Source organism: Ornithorhynchus anatinus, chromosome 1, assembly GCF_004115215.2.
Source record: "Ornithorhynchus anatinus isolate Pmale09 chromosome 1, mOrnAna1.pri.v4, whole genome shotgun sequence".
NCBI lineage: Eukaryota > Metazoa > Chordata > Mammalia > Monotremata > Ornithorhynchidae > Ornithorhynchus > Ornithorhynchus anatinus.
In genome coordinates this window covers 68,302,459-68,323,452 of record NC_041728.1, presented here as the reverse complement: position 1 = coordinate 68,323,452, position 20,994 = coordinate 68,302,459, and the positions used below count along the sequence as shown (strand labels likewise).

The window sequence follows — 20,994 nt, the reverse complement described above, 5'->3', positions numbered from 1 at the left end:
AAAAAAGGCGGGGGGGGGAAAGAAGGGGGGGACAAAGGGAGGGAGAAAAGGGGGAAAAGGGGGGAGGAGAGGGAGGGGAAGAAAGAAGAGGCAGAGGAGGGGGAAAGGGAAGGGAAGGGAGAAGGACAAGGAGGGAACAAGGGGAGGGAGAAAAAGGGGGAAAAGGAGAGGGGGGGAAAGAGGCAGGGGAGGGGGAAAAGGAAGGGAGAAGAAAAGGGGGGGAACAAGGGGAGGGAGAAAAGGAAGGGAAAGAAAGGGAAAGGAGAGGGAGGGGAAAAAAGTAGAGGCAGAGGAGGGGGAAAGGAAGGGAGAAGAAAGGGGAGGGGGAAAAAGGGGGAGAAGGAGAGGGAAGAGGAGGGCAAGGGGGCGGGGGAAGAAAGGAGTGGGCGTGTCCGCGGTGCTGGGCACTGGGGAGGCCGGCGACTTGGCTCGGGGCACGTTTGGGGCATGGTGCGGGTGAGCCGTGGGGTGTGGGGGTGCCCTCCGGGCTCGGGCCCCGGGGAGCCGCCCGTGGAAGAGTTCCGCCTGCAGTCGGACCAGCTGGACGTCAGCCTCATCTCCTGGGGCTGTGCCCTCACCGCCCTCCGCCTGCCCGGGGCACACCCCGGGGCACACCCCCGGCCACACTCCGACGACCTCGTCCTCGGCTTCTCGGACCTCTCAGGTGGGTTCCAGCCCCCCACCACACCCCCCAGCCTGGGGCCTGCCACCCCAGGACCGTGCGGGGAGTGACAATAATAATAATAAAGATTGGTATCTGTTAAGGGCCTACTGTGTGCCAGGCACTGTACTAAGCGCTGGGGTGGATCCAAGCCAATCGGGTTGGACCCAGTCCCCCGGCCCAGGGTCTCCATCCCCATTTTACAGATCTGAGAAGTCAAGTTACCTGCCCGAGGTCACACGGTGGCGTCTGGAGGAGGGGGAGAAGCAAGGCCCGCACCCCGCGGGACAGAAATCGAGGGGGGCTGGATGCAGGGTGGGTGGGATCCCCCCAAACTCCCAGGCTCCCGGACCCCCCGACAGGGCCAGGGTGGGAAAGAGGGGAGATAACAGCAGGAGACCTCCCATACACACACCTCTTTTTAAAAATTCATATCTGAACTGGCCCTATTAGGTGCCAGGCACTGTACTAAACTCCAGGGTAGAGCCAAGCTTATCAGGTTGGACACGGTCCCCGTCCCACGTGGGGCTCGCAGATCTCAACCCCATTTTACAGATGAAGTCACTGAGGCACAGACGAGTGAAGCGACTTGCAATCACCCAGCAGACAATATCACAAATAACTATGATATTTGTTAAGCGTTTACAATGTGCCAGGCACTGATCTAAGCGCTGGGGTAAGATACACACTAATCAGGCTGGACACAGTCCATGCCCCACATGGGACTCACGGACTCAGTCCCCCCTTTACAGATGAGGGAACTAAGGCACGGAGAAGCCAAGTGACTCGCCCATGGTCACACGGCAGACAAGTGGAGGAGCAGCATTAGAACCCTGCTCCTTCCGACTCCCAGGCCCGGACCACCTCTGGTAGCCCCCGAGGGGACCGGCCAGGCTGTCTGCCCGTGAGGGCAGGAGTACAGAGCCCGGTCATGGAGCCTGGACTTTGCTCTCCCTCCAATGGAGGGTTGTAATGCTGTTTTAGCAAACCCACTGAAGCTGATCTTATTTCTAAGGACCAGCCTCAGTCCTTTAAGTGGAACCCAGCCATATCTCTCCACCTCAGGAAAACTCCGGATCAGGTGTTAATAACGTTGGTATTTGTTAAGCACTTACTATGTGCAGAGCACTGTTATAAGTGCTGGGGTAGATACAGGGTAATCAGGTTGTCCCACGTGAGGCTCACAGTTAATCCCCATTTTACAGATGAGGGAACTGAGGCACAGAGAAGTTAAGTGGCTTGCCCACAGTCATAAAGCTGACAAGTGGCAGAGCCAGGAATCGAACCCATGACCTCTGACTCCGAAGCCCAGGCTCTTTCCACTTAGCCATGCTGCTTAATAGTTGTGGTTTTTGTTAAGTGCTTTCAGTGTGCTAAGCACTGGGGAAGATAGATGCTAATGGACACAGTTCCTCTCCCATGTGAGGCTCACCATCAAGGTAGATGGGAGACTAGGTATGGAATCCCCTTTTTACGGGTGAGGAAACTGAGGGTCAGAGATGTTAAGTGAGTTGCCCAAAGTCACAGAGCAGTCAAGTGACAGAGCTGGGATTAGAACCCAAATCTACTAGATCCCTTGGCACTTCCAAAGCCTGCAGCCTATCACTCCCCTGGGATTTCAAGCTTTTTCTCCTTCCTTTCCCACATCCCTCTCACCTCCTTCCCCACGGCCCCCAAAGATACTAGATTCTGGGGATCCAGGACCTGAGAATGACCCTGGTGCCTATGCCTGACCCTTGTCTTCTCTTGAAGCTGGCCAAGCAACTAGGTTAAGCACTTACTATGTGTTAAGCACTGTTCTAAGTTCTGGGACAGGTCTAAGGTAATCACTGTCAGACCCAATCTCTGCCACAAATGGAGCTCACAGTCTAAGCAGGAAGAGAACTGGGTTTGAACACCCCCATGTTGTTACTTAATTCCTCTCTGTCCCTTTTGCCTTTCATCCAGTTTGTCCCCAGGTCTCTAGCTTCTTCCCCAGCTGTATTTCTAAAGTTGGTTCCTTTCAATCAATCAATCAATGGTATTTTTATTCAGCGTTTAATGTGTTCAGAGCCCCGTACTAAGCTCTTGGGAGAGTTCAATACAGTGGAGTTGGTAAGTTTGATCCCTGTTCCTAAGAAGCTAGCTGGGGAGACTAGACAATAAAATAAATTACAGATAGGATTTGTACATAAATCAATCAGTCAATTAATCAATAATGCTGCCAAGTGCTTACCGTTTACAGAGTACTGTACTAAGCACTTGAGAGAATACAGTATAACAGAGGCATGGTAGACATGTTCATGTCTGTGAAGAGAACAATCTAGAGGGACGAGTTCTCAGTCCAGAGGGATAAGCTGATTTACAGTTTAGAGGGGCTTGTTGTGGGGCTGGGGTGAGTAAGAAAGTGCTCAAGGGGCTCAGACCCAAGGCGAGACGTAGAAGGAAGGACGGGGAAATGACAGGTTAGTCAGGGAAGGCTCCTTGGAGGAGTCGTGATTTTAGAAGGGCTTTGAGGATGGTGAGGTGGTGGGCTGTCGATATAAAGGAGGGAATTCCAGGCTGAGGGGGACGAGGGAGAGGAACAAGAGTCAATGGCAAAAGCGATGAGATTGAGGTACAGTAGGTTGGTTGGTGTTAACAATAATAATAATAATAATAATGTTGGTATTTGTTAAGCGCTTACTATGTGCCGAACACTGTTCTAAGCACTGGGGTCGATACAAGGTAATCAAGTTGTCCCATGTGAGGCTCACAGTCTTAATCCCCATTTTACAGATGAGGTAACTGAGGCACCAAGAAGTTAAGTGCTTTGTACATAGTAAGCACTTAATAAATACCACTATTATCATTATGTGACTTGCCCAAAGTCACACAGCTGACAGGTGGCGGAGCTGGGATTAGAACCCATAACCCCTGACTTCTAAACCCGTGCTCTTTCCACTGAGCCACGCTATGATAGAGGAGTGAAGAGGAGTGAAGAGTGCGGGCTGGGTTGTAGTAGGAGTCACCATTGATTGATCGAAGCTAAATGGAAGGGGGAGAGCTGATTGAGTGCCCTAAATCCGGTGATAAGGAGTTTCTGTTTGATATGGAGATGGATGGGCAACCATTGGAGGCTTCTGAGAAGTTGAGTGATATGCACAGAATGATTATTTTGGGGGGTTTTTTACAATGATCTGGACAGTGGTGAAGGGTATGGACTGGACTGGAAGGGATGAGGTGGGGAGATCATAATAATAATAATAATGATGGTATTTGTTAAGCGCTTACTGTGTGCCAAGCACTGTTCTAAGCACTGGGGTAGATACAAGGTAATCAAGTTGTCCCACGTGGGGTTCACCGTCTCCCTCCCCATTTTACAGATGAGGTCACTAAGGCCCAGAGAAGTGAAGTGACTGGCCCTAGGCCACACAGCTGATAAATGGCAGAGCCGGGATTAGAACCCACGACCTCTGACTCCCAAGCCCGGGTTCTTGCCACTAAGCCACGCTGCTTCTCTAAGATCACCGAAGAGGCTGATGCCGTCGTCGAAGCGGGCTAGGATAAGGGCTTAAGTCAGTGTGGTAGCAGTTTGGAGGGAGAGGAAGGGTTGGGTTCTGGAGCTGTTGCGAAGGTAGAGCCGAGAGGATTCGGTGATGGACTGAATGTCTGCATCGAGAAACAGCGTGGCCTGGTGGATAGAGCAAGGCCAGGGAGTCAGGAGGACCTGGGTTCTAATCCCAGCTCCGCCACATGTCTGCTGGGTGACCTTGGGCAAGGCACTTCACTTCTCTGGACCTCATTTCCCTCGCCTGAAAAATGGGGATTAAGACCATGAGCCTAGTGTTGGACTCTGTCCAACCTGATTACCTTGTATCTACCTCAGTGCTTAGAACAGTGCCTGGCACATAGTAAACGCTTAACAAATACCATAAAAAAAAGGAAAAGAAAAAGATAAGTCAAAGATGATGCCAAGATAAGGCAAGAGGGTTTTCGGTCTCACGTTGGTCTTTTCAGGCACACTTGCAAACGTGAATGAGCCATCGAAAATGAAGAATGATTTATATACGAATGTACATACGTACGCGCACACAGGCACACATCATCATCTCCTTTAGAGAAGGAGCGTGGCTTAGTGGAAAGATCATGGGCTTGGGTTTCAGAGGTTGTGGGTTCTAATTCCGGCTCCGCCACTTGTCAGTTGTGTGACTTTGGGCAAGTCACTTAACTTCTCTGGGCCTCAGTGACCTCATCTGTAAAATGGGGATTAAGACTGTGGGACAACCTGATGACCTTGTATCTACCGCAGTGCTTAGAAGAGTGCTTGGCACATAGTAAGCGCTTAACAAATACCAACATTATTATCTCCTGCCACTGAGCCACCGCATTTGTCCTTCTCTCCAGGATGCCATCTCCATTTTTGTCCTTCCTATTTTTAAACCCTCCCTGTTATCTCTTCTAGACTGTAAGCTCCTTGTGGGCAGGGAACATGTCTACCAACTTTACCATGTCTACCAAGCCCTCAATTCATTCTGTTTGTATTTATTGAGCACTTACTGTGTGCAAAGCACTGTACTAAGAGCTTGGGAGAGTACAATACAACAAGAAACAGACACATTCCCTGCCCTTGAGTTTATAGTCTAGAGGGGAGCAGACAAACATCATTACAAATAAACAAATTACAGATGTGTACATAAGCATTTAGTACAGTGCTCTGCACACAGTAAGCGCTCAATAAATACAATTGAATGAATGAATGGAGTGCTAAGGGGCTGGGAGAGGGAAAAATAAAGGGAGCAAGTCAGAGCGACGCAAAATTCAGTGCTCTGCACTCAGTACGCGCTCAATAAATACTTCCTCCCTGGCTATAGGTTACTCTGATCACCTCTACTATATCTCAGGTTCAGTTGTTAATCTTCTTTCCATTCTTAGGTTTCTTGTCAGTATTTATGCCATTTGATCTTTTAGTCAGTCACTCGTATTTATTGAGCACTTACTATGTGCAGGGCACTGTACTAAGCGCTTGGGAGGGTACAGTATAACAACAGAACAGACACATTCCCTGCCCACAGTGAGCTAAAGTTTCATATCCATCTGTAGGTTCGGTATCTGTGCCTGTCCTGGGTCCTCCGATAGATCCAGGGATTAGAACAGTGCTTGGCACATAGTAAGCGTTTAATAAATACCAGCATTATTATTGGAAGCTCCTTGAGGTGAGGGACTGTGTTTTGTGAGGGACTGTGTTTTGTGATTCCTTTGCAACTCCCCTGGGGCCCCACTGAGTGCTCAGACTCGAGCTGCCTTTCTGACAAAGAGCTACATTCATTCATTTATTCACTCACTCAATCGTATTTATTGAGCGCTTACTGTGTGCAGAGCACTCTACTAAGAGCTTGGAAAGTACAATTCGGCAACAGAGACCATCCCTACCCAACAACGGGCTCACGGTCTAGAAGGGGGGACACAGACAACAAAACAAGTAGGCAGGCATTGATAGCATCAAAATAAATAGAATTAGAGATATATACTCATACCAAGGGATGCTCAGTAGGGTCTTCGGACTATCTGCAATAATCTTGTCAACCTTCTCCAGGACTTCAGTAGCATCATCCAAGCAATTAGAACATTTATCTGGACTGCTGCCATGGTTTTGACAGCTTTTGAACACACATTTTTGAGGCTGTGGTTTAATAAATTCTAGATAGTTTTTTTAAATTATTCGAAAAGTGCCCCCAGGGGAACCACTTTTAAAAGAATGAAAGTTTAGAAGCAACATTTGCATGCCGATGCCAGAGATTTAGCATGGTATAGTGGATAGAGCGGATAGGGCCTGGGTTCTAATTCCGGCTCTGCCACATTTCTGCTGTGTGACCTTTGCGTAGTCACTTAGCTTCTCTGTGCCTCACTTCCCTCACCTGGAAAACGGGGATTAAGACTGAGCCCATGTGGAACATGGACTTCGTCCAACCTGATTAGCTTGTGTCTACCCCAGTGCTTAGTACACATAGTAAGCGCTTTAACAAATATAACATTAAAAAAATCAGAAAAAGAACTTCTTTTTCCCACTCCTAGTTCAGCAGACTTCCACCTGTGTTTAGATTAAGTACAAATGTCTCCTTGTTCCTTGTGGGCAGGAAATGTGTCTGTTGTACTCTCCCAAGTGCTTAGTACAGTGCTTTGCACACGTTATACAACTGAATGAATGAGTAGACCTTTTAATTCAAAGTGGATTTTTCGTGGGGAGAAAGAGAGGGTGGATTACAGAGCTCTTGAACAGAAGCCGGAACAGATTTAACTAGAGCGGCACTAACAGGCCCCATGATTATATTGCAGAGTTCTGGTTTATTAATAACCTGTAGTAAGCAAGTTTAAATGATAAGCCTTGACAGGGGAAATGGCTGCCTTGAGATAATCCCATGCCAAAGATGTTCTGAACCATGAGAAACAGCTGAGCGCATCCAATCCCATGACTCCCAGGGCCCGGAGGAATTGCTAGCTATGTATGAGATACTGTACCTCCCAATTTCGGGGAAAGATTACGTAAATCTCTTGGGTAACCGCAGTGGCAGACAAGATTCGAATGATTCAATGATACCCTTGGGGAGAAAAACAGATCTCTCCTCTGCAGAATGCCGAGGATATCGTCGAAGGGTTCTTTTTGAGCTGTCCCTCAAAAAGATCAGTGGTGTGTGTCCTTTGATTTAGCTTCACTAAATTTTAAAATATTCTTCTCACCACTCAAGTGTTGATCATCAGCATTTTTTCAGGTCCACTACATGCAAAGCCCTGTACTAAGCACAAAGGGAGCTGACAGAAGTGTGACAGACTCCTGGCCCTCAGGGGGATTACACCATTGTTTATTTTTTAAAACCATTACTAAGAACATTTTCTTATAAACACCATATGCTCAGATTCCTTGCTTCTCTCTGGGCACATAATGTGAAGCCATTTCACCCTCCCACTTGAATTTGCGCCCTTTAGTCATAATAATAACAATGTTGGTATTTGTTAAGAGCTTACTATGTAATAATAATAATGTTGATATTTGTTAAGCGCTTACTATGTGCCGAGCACTGTTCTAAGCGCTGGGGTAGACATAAGGGAATCAGGTTGTCCCACGTGGGGCTCACAGTCTTAATCCCCATTTTACAGATGAGGGAACTGAGGCACAGAGAAGTTAAGTGACTTGCCCACAGTCACACAGCCGACAAGTGGCAGAGCTGGGATTCGAACTCATGAGCCCTGACTCCAGGGCCTGTGCTCTTTCCACTGAGCCACGTTGCAGAGCACTGTTACAGGGTACAGATACAGGGTAATCAGGTTGTCCCACGTGAGGCTCACAGTTAATCCCCATTTTACAGATGAGGTAACTGAGGCACAGAGAAGTTAAGTGACTTGCCCACATTCACACAGCTGACAAGTGGCAGAGCCGGGAGTCAAACCCATGACCTCTGACTCCGAAGCCCAGGCTCTTTCCACTGAGCCACGCTGCTAATAATTATGATATTTGTTAAGCACTTACCATGTGCCAGGCACCTTACTAAGCGCTGGGGTTGATACAAGCAATAAAATTGGATATAGTCCCTATCCCATATAGGGCTCACAGTCTTAATCCCCATTTTACAGATGAGGGAACTGAGTCCCAGAGAAACTAAGTGACTTGCCCAAGCTCACACAGCAGATGAGTGGCAGAGAAGGGATTAGAACCCATGACCTTCTGACTTCCAGGCCCATGCTCTATCCATTAGGCCGTGCTGCTTCATCCCACCTTCAGCCCCACAGCACTTGGGTTCATATCCATAAATTATGTATTTATATTAATCTATGTCTCCCCTCCTACACTGTAAGCTCCTTGTGGGCAAAGACTGTACTTACCAACTCTGCTATATCATACTCTCCCAAACGCTTAGTAACACAGTAGTGCTCAATAAATGATTGATTGATTAATGGATGGATAAAGCACAACCCACATCTGTTACATCTAACTTACAAACCACTGGGGCACAGGAGATTTGGCAAACACTTCACCACTTTTAATATCGAGATGATCTTTGGAAGCGAAATAGTCACTTCCCAGGATGAATTAATTACCCACTCTAATGGAAAAGTTGGCAGCAAGAAGCAGATGAATCTTCTTTTAAAATCATAAAAAATAATCACATTTTCATAGACAGTTGTCTACTCTGGGGAACAGGTGATGGGAGATGCAAACTGGTTCAAAAACAGACTTCTTTGCCTTGTTTTTGGTAGATGGAGGGTGGAGCCATGATAAATGCTCATTTGGAGGAGATCTAGCACTTTAAAACAAAATGGTACCTCCTTATCATTTATGGCTTCTCCTCTAATTTGGAACTCCCTCCCTCCATCTGACAGATGAATTACTAATTTACAAATATTATTTAATAATAATAATAATGTTGGTATTTGTTAAGCGCTTACTATGTGCAGAGCACTGTTCTAAGCACTGGGGTAGACACAGGGGAATCAGGTTGTCCCACGTGGGGCTCACAGTCAATTTATTATTCATATGCTCTGTGTGGAGCACCATACTAAGCATCTGGGAGAGTTGAGTAGAGTTGAGAGACATGATTCATCCTCTTCGGGAGTTTAAGTTCTACTAGGGGAGATAGATGCTAAAATTACAGGTTATTATTATTATTAAGTGCAGTCAAGACATTTCCTATTCATAGTGACTCCATGGATATACTTTCTCCAGAACGTCCTGTCCCCTGCCATAATCCGCAACCTTTCTAACAGTTCTTCCGCTATTGTTGTTAAGGTCACTATCCATCTTCTCTCTGACCTCCCTTCCTCCTCTCTCGCCCCGCTCCAGTCTATTCTTCACTCCGCTGCCCGGCTCATCTTCCTGCAGAAACGATCTGGGCACATCACTCCCCTTCTTAAACAACTCCAGTGGTTGCCTTTCAACCTCTGCTCCAAACAAAAACTCCTCACTTTAGGCTTCGAGGCGCTCCATCACCTTGCCCCTTCCTACCTCTCCTCCCTTCCCTCTTTCTACCGCCCACCCCGCACGCTCCTCTCCTCCGCCGTCCACCTCCTCACCGTCCCTCGGTCTCGCCCATCCCGCCGTCGACCCCCGGGTCACGTCCTCCCGCGGTCCCGGAACGCCCTCCCTCCTCACCTCCGCCAAACTGATTCTCTTCCCCTCTTCAAAACCCTACTTAAAACTCACCTCCTCCAAGAGGCCTTCCCAGACTGAGCTCCTCTTCTCCCTCTACTCCCTCTACCACCCCCCCTTCACCTCTCCGCAGCTAAACTGTCTTTTCCCCCCTTTCCCTCTCCTCCTCCCCCTCTCCCCATCCCCTCAGCACTGTACTCGTCCACTCAACTGTATATATTTCCATTACCCTATTTATTTTGTTAATGAATTGTACATCGCCTTGATTCTATTTAGTTGCCATTGTTTTTACGAGATGTTCTTCCCCTTGACTCTATTTATTGCCATTGTTCTCGTCTGTCCGTCTCCCCCGATTAGACTGTAAGCCCATCAAACGGCAGGGACTGTCTCTATCTAATAATGTTGGTATTTGTTAAGCGCTTACTATGTGCCGAGCACTGTTCTAAGCGCTGGGGTAGACATAGGGGAATCAGGTTGTCCCGCGTGGGGCTCACAGACTTAATCCCCATTTTACAGATGAGGGAACTGAGGCACAGAGAAGTGAAGTGACTTGCCCACAGTCACACAGCTGACAAGTGGCAGAGCTGGGATTCGAACTCACGAGCCCTGACTCCAAATCCCGTGCTCTTTCCACTGAGCCACGCTGCTATCTGTGGCCGACTTGACCATTCCAAGCGCTTAATACAGTGCTCTGCACATAGTAAGCGCTCAATAAATACTATTGAATGAATGAATGAATCTAGCTATCAGTCTGCCTCTTCCACATTTTTCCTGGACTTTTCCTAACATTAGTGTCTTCTCCAGAGAATTAGGCCTGATGATGATGTGTCCAAAATATGCTACTCTAAGTTGAGTCATTTGGCCTTCCAAAGACCACTTTGGTTTAATTTGCTGTAAAATCCATTTGTCTTTCGAGCAGTCCATGGTATTCACCAAAGCGTTCTCCCACACCACATTTCAAAAGAATCTATGTTTTTTCTATACTGTTTTTTCACTGCCCAGCTTTCAGATCCTTACACTGTCATTGGAAATGCCATAGAGGTGACAATTTGTATTTTTATGGCAATCCTTACAACAGCACATTTCATGGCTTTTTCTGGGCTCATTATAGCTAGTCTTCCTAACATTAATCTTTGGTGTATTTCTTGGCTACTATTTCCCTTATTATTGATTATCGATACCAGGAGAGAAAAATTGTCAACTATTTCAATCTTCTCTCCATCTACTTCTCTCACTTCTCTCCATTTACAGGTAGGAGGAAGCAATAGCTCTCCCCACATTGAAAACCCTCCTAATATCCCATCTCCATCAACCCTTTCCTGATTAATCTCCCAGCACTTTGTTTTTAATGATACTTGTTAAGCGCTTTCTCTTTGCCAGGCACTGTGCTAAGCACTGGAGTAGATACAAGGTTGGGCACAGCCCATGTCCCACTTGGGGCTCATAGTCTTAATCCCCATTTTACAGATGAGCTAACTGAGGCACAGAGAAGTTAAAGTGACTTGTCCAAGGTCACCCAGCAGCTAAGCAGCAAAGCTGGGATTAGAATCCAAGTCCTTCGGACTCCCAGACCTGTGCTCTTCGGGCCATACTGCTTTGCAGCTCTTTAGGAGGTTTTCTCTTCAAAATTTCTAAATATCATAGAGCCCTAGTAACTGAGAGTTTAAGAGGATCACCTTCAGTTGCGTCTAAGAAGTAACACGGGCCTGGAGTCAGAAGGTCACGGGTTCTAATACCGGCTCTGCCACTTGCCTGCTGTGGGACCTTGGGCAAGTCACCTCACTTCTCGGTGTCTCAGTTACCACATCTGTAAAATGGGGATTGAGACTGTGAGTCCCATTGGACTGTGTCCAACCTGGTTTGCTTGTATCCACCCCTAGCTCTTAGAACAGTGCCTGGCACATAGTAAGCCCTTAACGAATACCATGATTGTTATGTTTAGATCGTGAGCCCGTTATTGGGCAGGGATTGTCTCTATCTGTTACCAAATTGTACATTCCAAGCGCTTAGTACAGTCAGAGGACTGTACTTACTTACATAGTAAGTGCTCAATAAATCCTACTGAATGACTGTAAGCCCGTCAAACGGCAGGGACTGTCTCTATCTGTTGCCGACTTGTTCATTCCAAGTGCTTAGTACAGTGCTCTGCACATAGTAAGCACTCAATAAATACTATTGAATGAATTATTATCATTATTTTCTCCTCCCTGCTGGACAGAGAGTTATTATGGGAACCCAGGAAACCACATCCTGAGACTGCACTGTGCCTGATGTCCTGAGAACCGCACCCATTCGGCATTGGAATGTGGCCCCTACATATTGGGCAATTTTTGTCTCGCAAGTGAACCAGGGATGGTAACCCACTTGCTCAGCAGACAGAATTTCATTTAAAGAAGGTGGTTGCTGACTCAACTGATCTTCAGATCTGGGATAATAGTAATAATAATACTGTTTGTTAAGCAATAATAATAATAATGTTGGTATTTGTTAAGTGCTTACTATGTGCCGAGCACTGTTCTAAGCGCTGGGGTAGACACAGGGGAATCAGGTTGTCCCATGTGGGGCTCACAGTCTTCATCCCCATTTTACAGATAAGGTAACTGAGGCACCGAGAAGTTAAGTGACTTGCCCAGAATCACACAGCTGACAAGTGGCCGAGCCGGGATTCGAACCCATGACCTCTGACTCCAAAGCCCGTGCTCTTTCCACTGAGCCACGCTGCTTCTCTTACTATGTGCCCTGGCATTGTATTAGGCGCTGGGGTAGGTACAAGATAATGAGGGCTCACAGACTAGACTGTAAGCCCATCAAAAGGCAGGGACTGTCTCGATCTGTTGCCGACTTGTTCATTCCAAGCGCTTAGTACAGTGCTCTGCACATAGTAAGCGCTCAATAAATACTATTGAATGAATGAATAGGAAGGAGAAGAGTTATTGAATCCTCATTTTATAGATGTTCTAAGCCCTGAAGTAGATACAAGGTAATCTAGTTGTCCCACATGGGGCTCACAGTCTTCATCCCCATTTGACAGATGAGGGAAGTGAGGCACAGAAATGGGAAATGACTTGTCCAAGGTCACGCAACAGACAAGTGGCAGAGCCAGGATTAGAACTCATGACCTTCTGTCCTAGGCCCATGCTCTATTCACTTTGCCACACACCTTCCCCTAACTGTTAGGGGGTAGGGCAAGGGAGTAGGAAGGGGAATGTAGGATGGGGAAATGAAGGCCAGTCAGGGAAGGCTTCCTGGAGGAGATGGGATTTTAACAGGGCTTGAAGATGCATCACAAATGAAGGGGGAAGGAGTTTCAGGCAAAAGGAAGGATGTGAGTAAGAAGTTGGAAACAACTGAGACAGGATCAAGGCAAAATCCTATCATCCATTGTAAACCCTAAAAAACCTCAACTGCTCATTAGGAGCAACCTAGAGAAACGTTATCAGAAGAGAAAACACTGGAGAACTAGAGAGAAGAGGAGTGGCAAAATCTTGCTTCCAAATCAAGATCAAAGAGAAGTCTTTCCTGAGCTTAGTTCTCCCCTATTTTGTAATAGGTGAAAGTTCAGCTCAGAAGAATATCATGGGACAAAGTTGCTAAAACCACTTCGAGTGTACAACCTCTTTCCTTCACATTTCACCATGTAGTTGAAATTATAGACCCTTCGACACTTTACATTAACGGTAAAGATAACACTAACGTGTACCTTTGTACCTTTTTAATGCTGGCCTCCAACAAGCCTACCTCATGGATAGAATTCATCTTTATGACATCCTGATAAATAGGAGATGGGCCAGGATTCTTGAGAGTTTTAAAGGATAATTCCTTACTTTACAGGCTATCTCGGCAAACAGCCTTATTTGGGAGCGGTAATTGGGCGAGTTGCAAACCGCATTGCCAAAGGAAAGTTTTCTCTGAACGGAAGAGAATTCCAGCTTGCCATCAACAAGGAACCCAACTCCCTGCATGGAGGGAATCGAGGATTTGACAAGGTAAGCTGGCGAGCAGAGCACTATACTAACCACTTGGGAGAGTACACTATAACAATATTACAGAGACATTCCCTGCCCAGAGTGAGCTTACAGTTCATTAATATCCTGCTGATATCCTTTAGACCAAAGGCGGTCGGGAACATGTCTGCCAACTCTACTGTAGTGGACTCTCCCAGCACTTAATACAGTTAGAGCTCAATAAATACCACTGATCGACTGATTATCCAGAAATGCTTCAGGCTAAATATTTTAAATATGTTGAAAGTTCATACCTTTCAGGACCTCTCTACCTAGTGACTTGGGAGTGAAACTGATTTCACTGAGGTTTCCAATTGTGCTCTCCAGACTGTAAGCTCCTTGTGGGCAGGGAAAGTGTCTACCAGCTCTGTTATCCCGATTAGACTGTAAGCCCGTCAAACGGCAGGGACTGTCTCTATCTGTTGCCCACTTGTTCATTCCAAGCGCTTAGTACAGTGCTCTGCACATAGTAAGCACTCAATAAATACTATTGAATGAATACTCTCCCAAGGGCTTAGTACAGTGCTCTGCATACAGTAAGCACTCAATAAATACACTTGATTGATAATAATAATCATATTTATTGAGCACTTATTGTGTGCAAAACACAGTACTAAGTGCTTGGAAGAGTTCAAGATAACATCAGAAACATTCCCTGCCCACAGTGAGCTCAGAGTCTAGAGGGGAGACAGACATTGATATAAATAAATAAATTACAGATATGTATAGATATATACATATGTGTTGTGGGGAAGGGAGGAAGGATGAATGAAGGAGCAAGTATGAGTGGTGCAAAAGGGAGTGGGAGAACAGAAGACGAGGGCTTAGTCAGAGAAGGCTTCCTGGAGGAGATCAATAAGGCTTTGAAGTGGGGGAGAGCAATTATCTGTCTGATATGAGGAGGGAGGGCATTCCAGGCCAGAGTAAGATGTGGGCGAGAGGTCAGCAGAGAAATAGATGAGATCGAGGTACAGTGAGACGGTTATCACCAGAAGAACAAAGTGTGCGGGCTAGGTTGTAGTAGGAGAGCAGCAAGGTGAGGTAGGAGGGGGCGAGGTGGTTAACTGCTTTAGAGCCGATGGTGAGAAGTTTTTGCTTGATGTGGATATGGATGGGCAACCACTGGAGTTCCTTGAGGAGTGAGGAAACAGGGTCTGAACATTTTTGAAGGAAAATGATTGGGGCAGCAGAGTGGTGTGTGGACTGGAGTGGAAAGAGACAGGAGGCTGGGAGGTTAGCAAGGAGGGTGTTACAATAATCAAGGTGGGATAGGATAAGTGCTTACATTAATGTGGTAGCCGTTTGGATGGAGAGGAAGGGGCGGATTTTGGTGATGTGGTGAAGGTAGAAGTGACAGGATTTAGTGATGGCGTTAAGTGATAGTGACAAAGGGACAGCCTCTCCCCAGGGACATAGGTACCCAGGGCATTGGGACCATGTGGGTGATCAATCAATCCTTTCTGTTTCTCGAGCGCTTACTATGTGCAGAGAACTGTACTAAGCACTTGGGAGTGTTCATTACAACATAATTTGTTTCATTCAGTTGTTTTTATTGAGCGCTTACTGCGTGCAGAGCACTGTACTAAGCACTTGGGAAAGTACGATACACAGACATATTCCCTGCACATAATGAGCTTACCACTAGATTCACTCCCCTGAGCTTTTTGGGCAGGAAAAAAAGCCATATTCAGCCCACCCTGCCCCTAAAGCATAAAAGGGCCAGAGATGGAAGCAAGATGGACACAACCCTTGGCAGCCTTGAGACCTCCAGAATTCCCATTGTTGGCACGAGTCTGCAGAAAGAGCCGGGAATGCTCTTATCCCCCTCTCCTAGACGGGGCCGCCTTCCTTCAGTCATATGCCCTAAGATGGGAGTTCAAAGTGCCGCCCCTCACGTGACCCATGAGGTAAAACATCATTTTTTACACGGAGCGTGATTCATTCATTTACTGAGAGCTTACTATGTGCAGAGCACTGTACTAAGCGCTTGGAATGTACAATTCGGCAACAGATAGAGACAGTCCCTGCCCAATCACAGGCTCATAGTCTAAGTGGGGGAGACAGACAGCAGAGCAGAGCAAAACAGAACAAAACAAAAACAAGACCACATCATCAAAATAAATCGAATCAAGGAGATATACACCTTATTAACAAAATAAATAGGGTAATAAATAATATATACAAATGAGCACGGTGCCGAGGGGAAGGGGGAAAGAGCTGAGGGTGGGGGAGCAGAGGGAAAGGGAGGGCTCAGTCTGGGAAAGTGTCCTGGAGGAGGTGAGCTCTCAGTAGTGATGCGATCATCTCTTGCGGCTTACTGTGTGACATCAGCATTCATTCATTCAATAGTATTTATTGAGTGCTTACTATGTGCAGAGCACTGTACTAAGCGCTTGGAATGTACAAATCGGTAACAGATAGAAACAGTCCCTGCCCTTTGACGGGTTTACACTCTACGCTGTTTCGTCAGGCGGAGAGTCAGGGATTTCCAGAGTCAGTCACCCCCTCTGGCTTGGCCCTACTCCCGCCACGGGCCACCGAACAGGCCGCACTTGGGGCTGAGTCCACCAGATCCCTCCTGAAGCAGCCGCTCCGCCCGCCCCCAACCTTAGAGAAGCTGAGCCCACGGGTGCCTCCCAAAATGGTGGCACCCCACACACCCCCATTAGCCTGAGCTTCAGTCCCGGAGCGGTGACACTTCAGCCCCACAAGCAGCTGTGGGTGAGTCATAACCCGATGATAACACTGTCACTCACACACGCCATCCTCCCCTGGCTTCAAGTACTTGTACCATGCTTCCCCATCAGCTGCCCTTCCTCCCCGACCTACATTGGGGAAGCTGCAAGGCCTAGTGGCTAGAGCACGGGCCTGTGAGTCAGAAGGAAGTGGGCTCTGATCCTGGCTCCACCACTTGTCTGCTGTATGACCTTGGGTAAGTCACTTCACTTCTCTGGGCCTCGTTTCTGTCATCTGTAAAAGGGGGATTAAGATTGTGAGCCCCATGTGGGACAGGGACTGCGTCCAACCCGATTACCTTCTATCTACTCCAGATCTCAGTACAGCATCTGGCACATAGGTAAGCGCTTAATAAATACCATTATTATTATTATTATTATTATTATTATTATTATTATTACATTGTGCCCTCACTATATGGCTACCATCTTGTGAAAGCCCCAGAACAGGCAGGGGGTGGCAGCCGTCATGTTAGGAAGGTCTCAGGAGTTCTAATTCTGGTTCTGCCACTTGTCCGCTGTGTGACCTTGGACAGGTCACCTCACTTCTCTGGGCCTCAGTTTCCTCATCTGTAAAATGGGGATTAAGACTGTGAGCCCCATGTGGTGCATGGACTGTGTCCAACCTGCTTAGCTTCTATCTATCCCGGCCCTTAGAACAGTGCCTGGCATGTAGTAAGTGCTTAACAAATAACATTAAAAATAAAACCATTAAACAAGTACCATTTATAAAAATGGGGATTAAGACTCTGAGCCCCACATGAAACAGGGACTGCATCTAACTTGATTAAGCCCAGGCCTGGGAGTCAGAGGACCCAAATTCTTATCCCCACTCTGCCACTTACCCCATGTGTGATCTTGGGCACATCAGTTAACTTCTTTGTGGCTCAGCTTCCTCATCTGTAAAATGGAGATTGAGTACCTGTTGTCCCTCATACTGAGATTGTGAACCCCATGTGGGCCAAAGACTGTCTGATCTACTTATATGATATCATCTTCAATGCTTAGTACAGTGCTTGGCAAATAATAAGCTCTTTAAAATATTATTATTATTATTAGCTTTAATCAAGTCTTAAAACAGCCCTATAAGGAGAAGGTAAACCAAGACAGGGAGAAAATGTGTAACTTCCTGGAGTCTGTGTGTTAGCACTGCCTCTGGAAACTTACTAATAGGCTGTCTGCCAGAGTACTGTGGGACCAAGGAAGAAAAATATGAGAGGAAAGAATTAAGAGTTCAAAAAAAAAACTCTCAGGAAAGAGTATGTTATTTTATTTGGGAATTGGAAAAGAAAAGCCTCATTTTTTTCTCTCAAGAGACCTTTCCCCACATAAAAAACACGATACTGGGGATGTGAAAGGCTGTTGTTCAGAAATAACCAGCGCCTGAGGTGATTAGCCGTAAATAAGAAATTGAAAACACTTGCCTTCCCGGAAAGGATTCGGCTTGATCCGTGACATGTGATTTTTCTGTCTTTGTCTGTGGATTAAAGGCCTTTCTTCCAACGATATCTTCTCCAGTTCCTGTGGAGCGCGCAAGAGTTGCCCAATGGTGTTCAGTTCTTCCGGATCAGTCCAGATGGCGAGGAGGGCTACCCTGGGGAGCTGAAGGTTTGGGTGACGTACACGCTCGACGGAGGGGAGTTGGCAGTGAACTACAGAGCTCAGACCAACAAGCCCACGCCTGTCAACCTGACAAACCATACCTATTTTAACTTGGCTGGTCAGGTAAGTCCCCGTGGCCGGTGTGACTCCCTGCTCAGAACGTGGGATTATAGGCGCCCTGGCTACTTACAGTGCTCTGCACACAATCAGTGCTTAATAAATACCACTGATGGTGATGATGATGATGATGATGATGGCCCTGGTCGGCAGATAGGTTGGTTGCGGTGATGAGGGTCCCCTGCTTCCCAGCATTAAACCTCATTTTACAGAGGAGGAAACTCAGAGAAGCACTGTGTCTTGCCCGAGGGCACACAGCAGACAAGAGGCGAAGCCGGAATTAGTACCCAGGTCCTACTGACTTCTAGGTCTGTGCTTTATCCACTAGGCCATGCCGCTTCCCAGCAATAATGCTTCCGAGGAACCAGAACTTTAGTGAAGTCTCTCTCAGGCCACTAAATGACCACCCGATGCTCAGAATGTGCACTCCCTGACGTGAGTGATCACTTTTCTCCTAGAAGGGTATTGTCACATACTGCGAGCCCACAGGATGGTAGGCCCTGCCCAGAAGTCACCCCTGAATGGTTACACCGATCAACCAAGCGATGATATTTAGTGAGCACTTATTATGGGCAGAGCACTTTACTAAGCACTTGAGAGAGTAATGTACCACAGAGTCGATAGACCCGTTCTCTGCCCAAAAGGAGCTTACAGTCTAGAGGGGATAATAATAATAATGATGGTATTTGTTAAGCGCTTACTATGTGCAAAGCACTGTTCTAAGCGCTGGGGAGAATACAAGGTGATCAGGTTGTCCCACGTGGGGTGCACAGTCTTCATCCCCATTTTACAGATGAGGTAACTGAGGCACAGAGAAGTTAAGTGACTTGCCCAAAGTCACACAGCTGACAAGTGGCGGAGGCGGGATTAAAACCCATGACCTTCTGACTCTTAGGCTCGTGCTCTATCCACTCAATCAGTCCTGCTACTGAAGATATATTCCTGTCGCCCATTCCTATGAAATAGGAACTGAGTCATTTTGAGTTTCACTTCTTTCTTCTCCCCACCCCGGGAAAGATGAGTATGACTATTGGTTTCAGGACTATTGACTTGAGCGACTGCTACGTGCAGACCACTGTATAAGGTGCCTGGGAACATTTGAAAAATATAGACGACACGATCCCCACCCCCTGGGGAGCTTACAGATTAAGGGGAAGGCAAATTAAATAACACGCAGTTTTTAAAAACATGGGAATGGTTAAAAATAATAAGTACACATGGATAAACAAATCAAATATAAAGAAAGGTGCTCTAAATAAGGGTGCCTGGTGGCTGAAAGAATGGAATCAATCAGTTAATGGTATTTGATTATTTTAAAAAATTTTTTAATGGTATTCGTGAAGCACTTACTATGTGTCGAGCACTATCCTAAGGGGGGAGCAGCATGGGCTAGTGGATAGAGCATGGGTCTAGGAGTCAGAAGGTTCTGGGTTCTAATCCCAGCACCACCACTTATCTTCTGTGTGACCTTGGGCTAACCACTTCACTTGCCTCATCTGTAAAATGGGGATTAGGATTGTGAGTCCCTAGTGGGACAGGGACTGTGTCCAACCCAATTAGCATGGATCTACCCCAGTAGATTAGCTTGTATCAACTCCAGTACTTATTACAGTTCCTGACACATAGTAAGTGCTTAACAAATACCACTTTTAAAAAAAGTGCTGGGGTAGGTACAGATTTATCATGTTGGACACAGTCCCTGTCCCACATGGGGTTCACAGTGTAAGTTGAAGGAAGATTTTATGGAGCACTTACAGTGTGCAGACCACAGTGTGGGAGAGTACAAATAGTTATGATCCCCGCCCTCAGGGGATGTCACTTGGATCCATTGAAGGAGAGAGGGATTGAGCTGGACGAAGCCGAGTTGGGAGGATGTTCTAAGAAAAGATAAAGTTGAAGCAATGGTTTGGCGCAGGAAAGTTGGGATGAAAAATGGTAAGAAGTTTGTTAGGTTTGAACAGCGAGGTGCTATGAAATATGCAGAACTACTGTGAGCTCACTGTGGGCAGGGAATGTGTCTGATGTTATATTATACTCTCCCAAACCCTTAGTATAGTGCTTTGCACACAGTAAGTGCTCAGTAGATACAATTGAATGAATTAACATGGAAGAGAAAGAGGAAAGGGGCATGGGCTAGATGCTGGAGAAAATTGGAAGAGGAATAAAAGATAAGGATCTAACGTCAGCCACGTAATTGTTGTGGTTTCCCAGACCTCTTACTTCCTGGCTTGATTGACCGTTACCATATTTTCCAGGCAGTTTGGTCCCATGATCCATGTTCTGAATCAACTTCATCCTATTTTTGTTGGATCCATCCATCGCTCCCTCCTTGTCTGCCCACCCAACAGAATAGAAGCCAAAAGTAAAAATATATATCCCTCTCAGGATGGCATCTGGAGAGTTTCCAGTCCTCTACTAGTCTCGGAGGGAGAGTCCATCAGAGGCCTACCCATTCCATTCCTAGCTTGGTCAGTGGCTAGCGAGAGGAAGGTAATCTGCTACAAGTCACCTGTGCCGGGCAGCAGCGGCATGGGAAAGAGTCGAGGGCGGAGACTCAGGTTTACTGGGCGGAAGAAGGCAAGGGTAAACAACTTCCATATTTTAACCAAGAAAACCCTATGGATCCACTACCAGAGCGATTGCAGATGGCAGTGGGGCGTTCTGGGAGAGATGCGTCCATGGAGTCGCTATGGGTCGGAGATGACTCGACAGTATAAGACAAGACAATAACATTTAACGCGTCTATCAACTCCATTATATTGTACTCTCCTAAGT

General features: G+C 46.7%; 1 protein-coding gene across 1 annotated transcript in view; it reads left to right on the top strand.

Moving 5' to 3' along the window:
* Nucleotides 1–406: 406 nt before the first annotated feature.
* GALM (galactose mutarotase) overlaps nucleotides 407–20,994 on the top strand; it is a 78,532-nt gene continuing 57,944 nt past the window's right edge. The window contains exons 1-3 of the mRNA XM_029065264.2: nucleotides 407–664; nucleotides 13,593–13,747; nucleotides 18,019–18,225. Coding sequence (XP_028921097.1) covers nucleotides 448–664; nucleotides 13,593–13,747; nucleotides 18,019–18,225 — 579 coding nt within the window. The 5' untranslated portion in view covers nucleotides 407–447. The remainder of the gene's footprint in view (nucleotides 665–13,592; nucleotides 13,748–18,018; nucleotides 18,226–20,994) is intronic.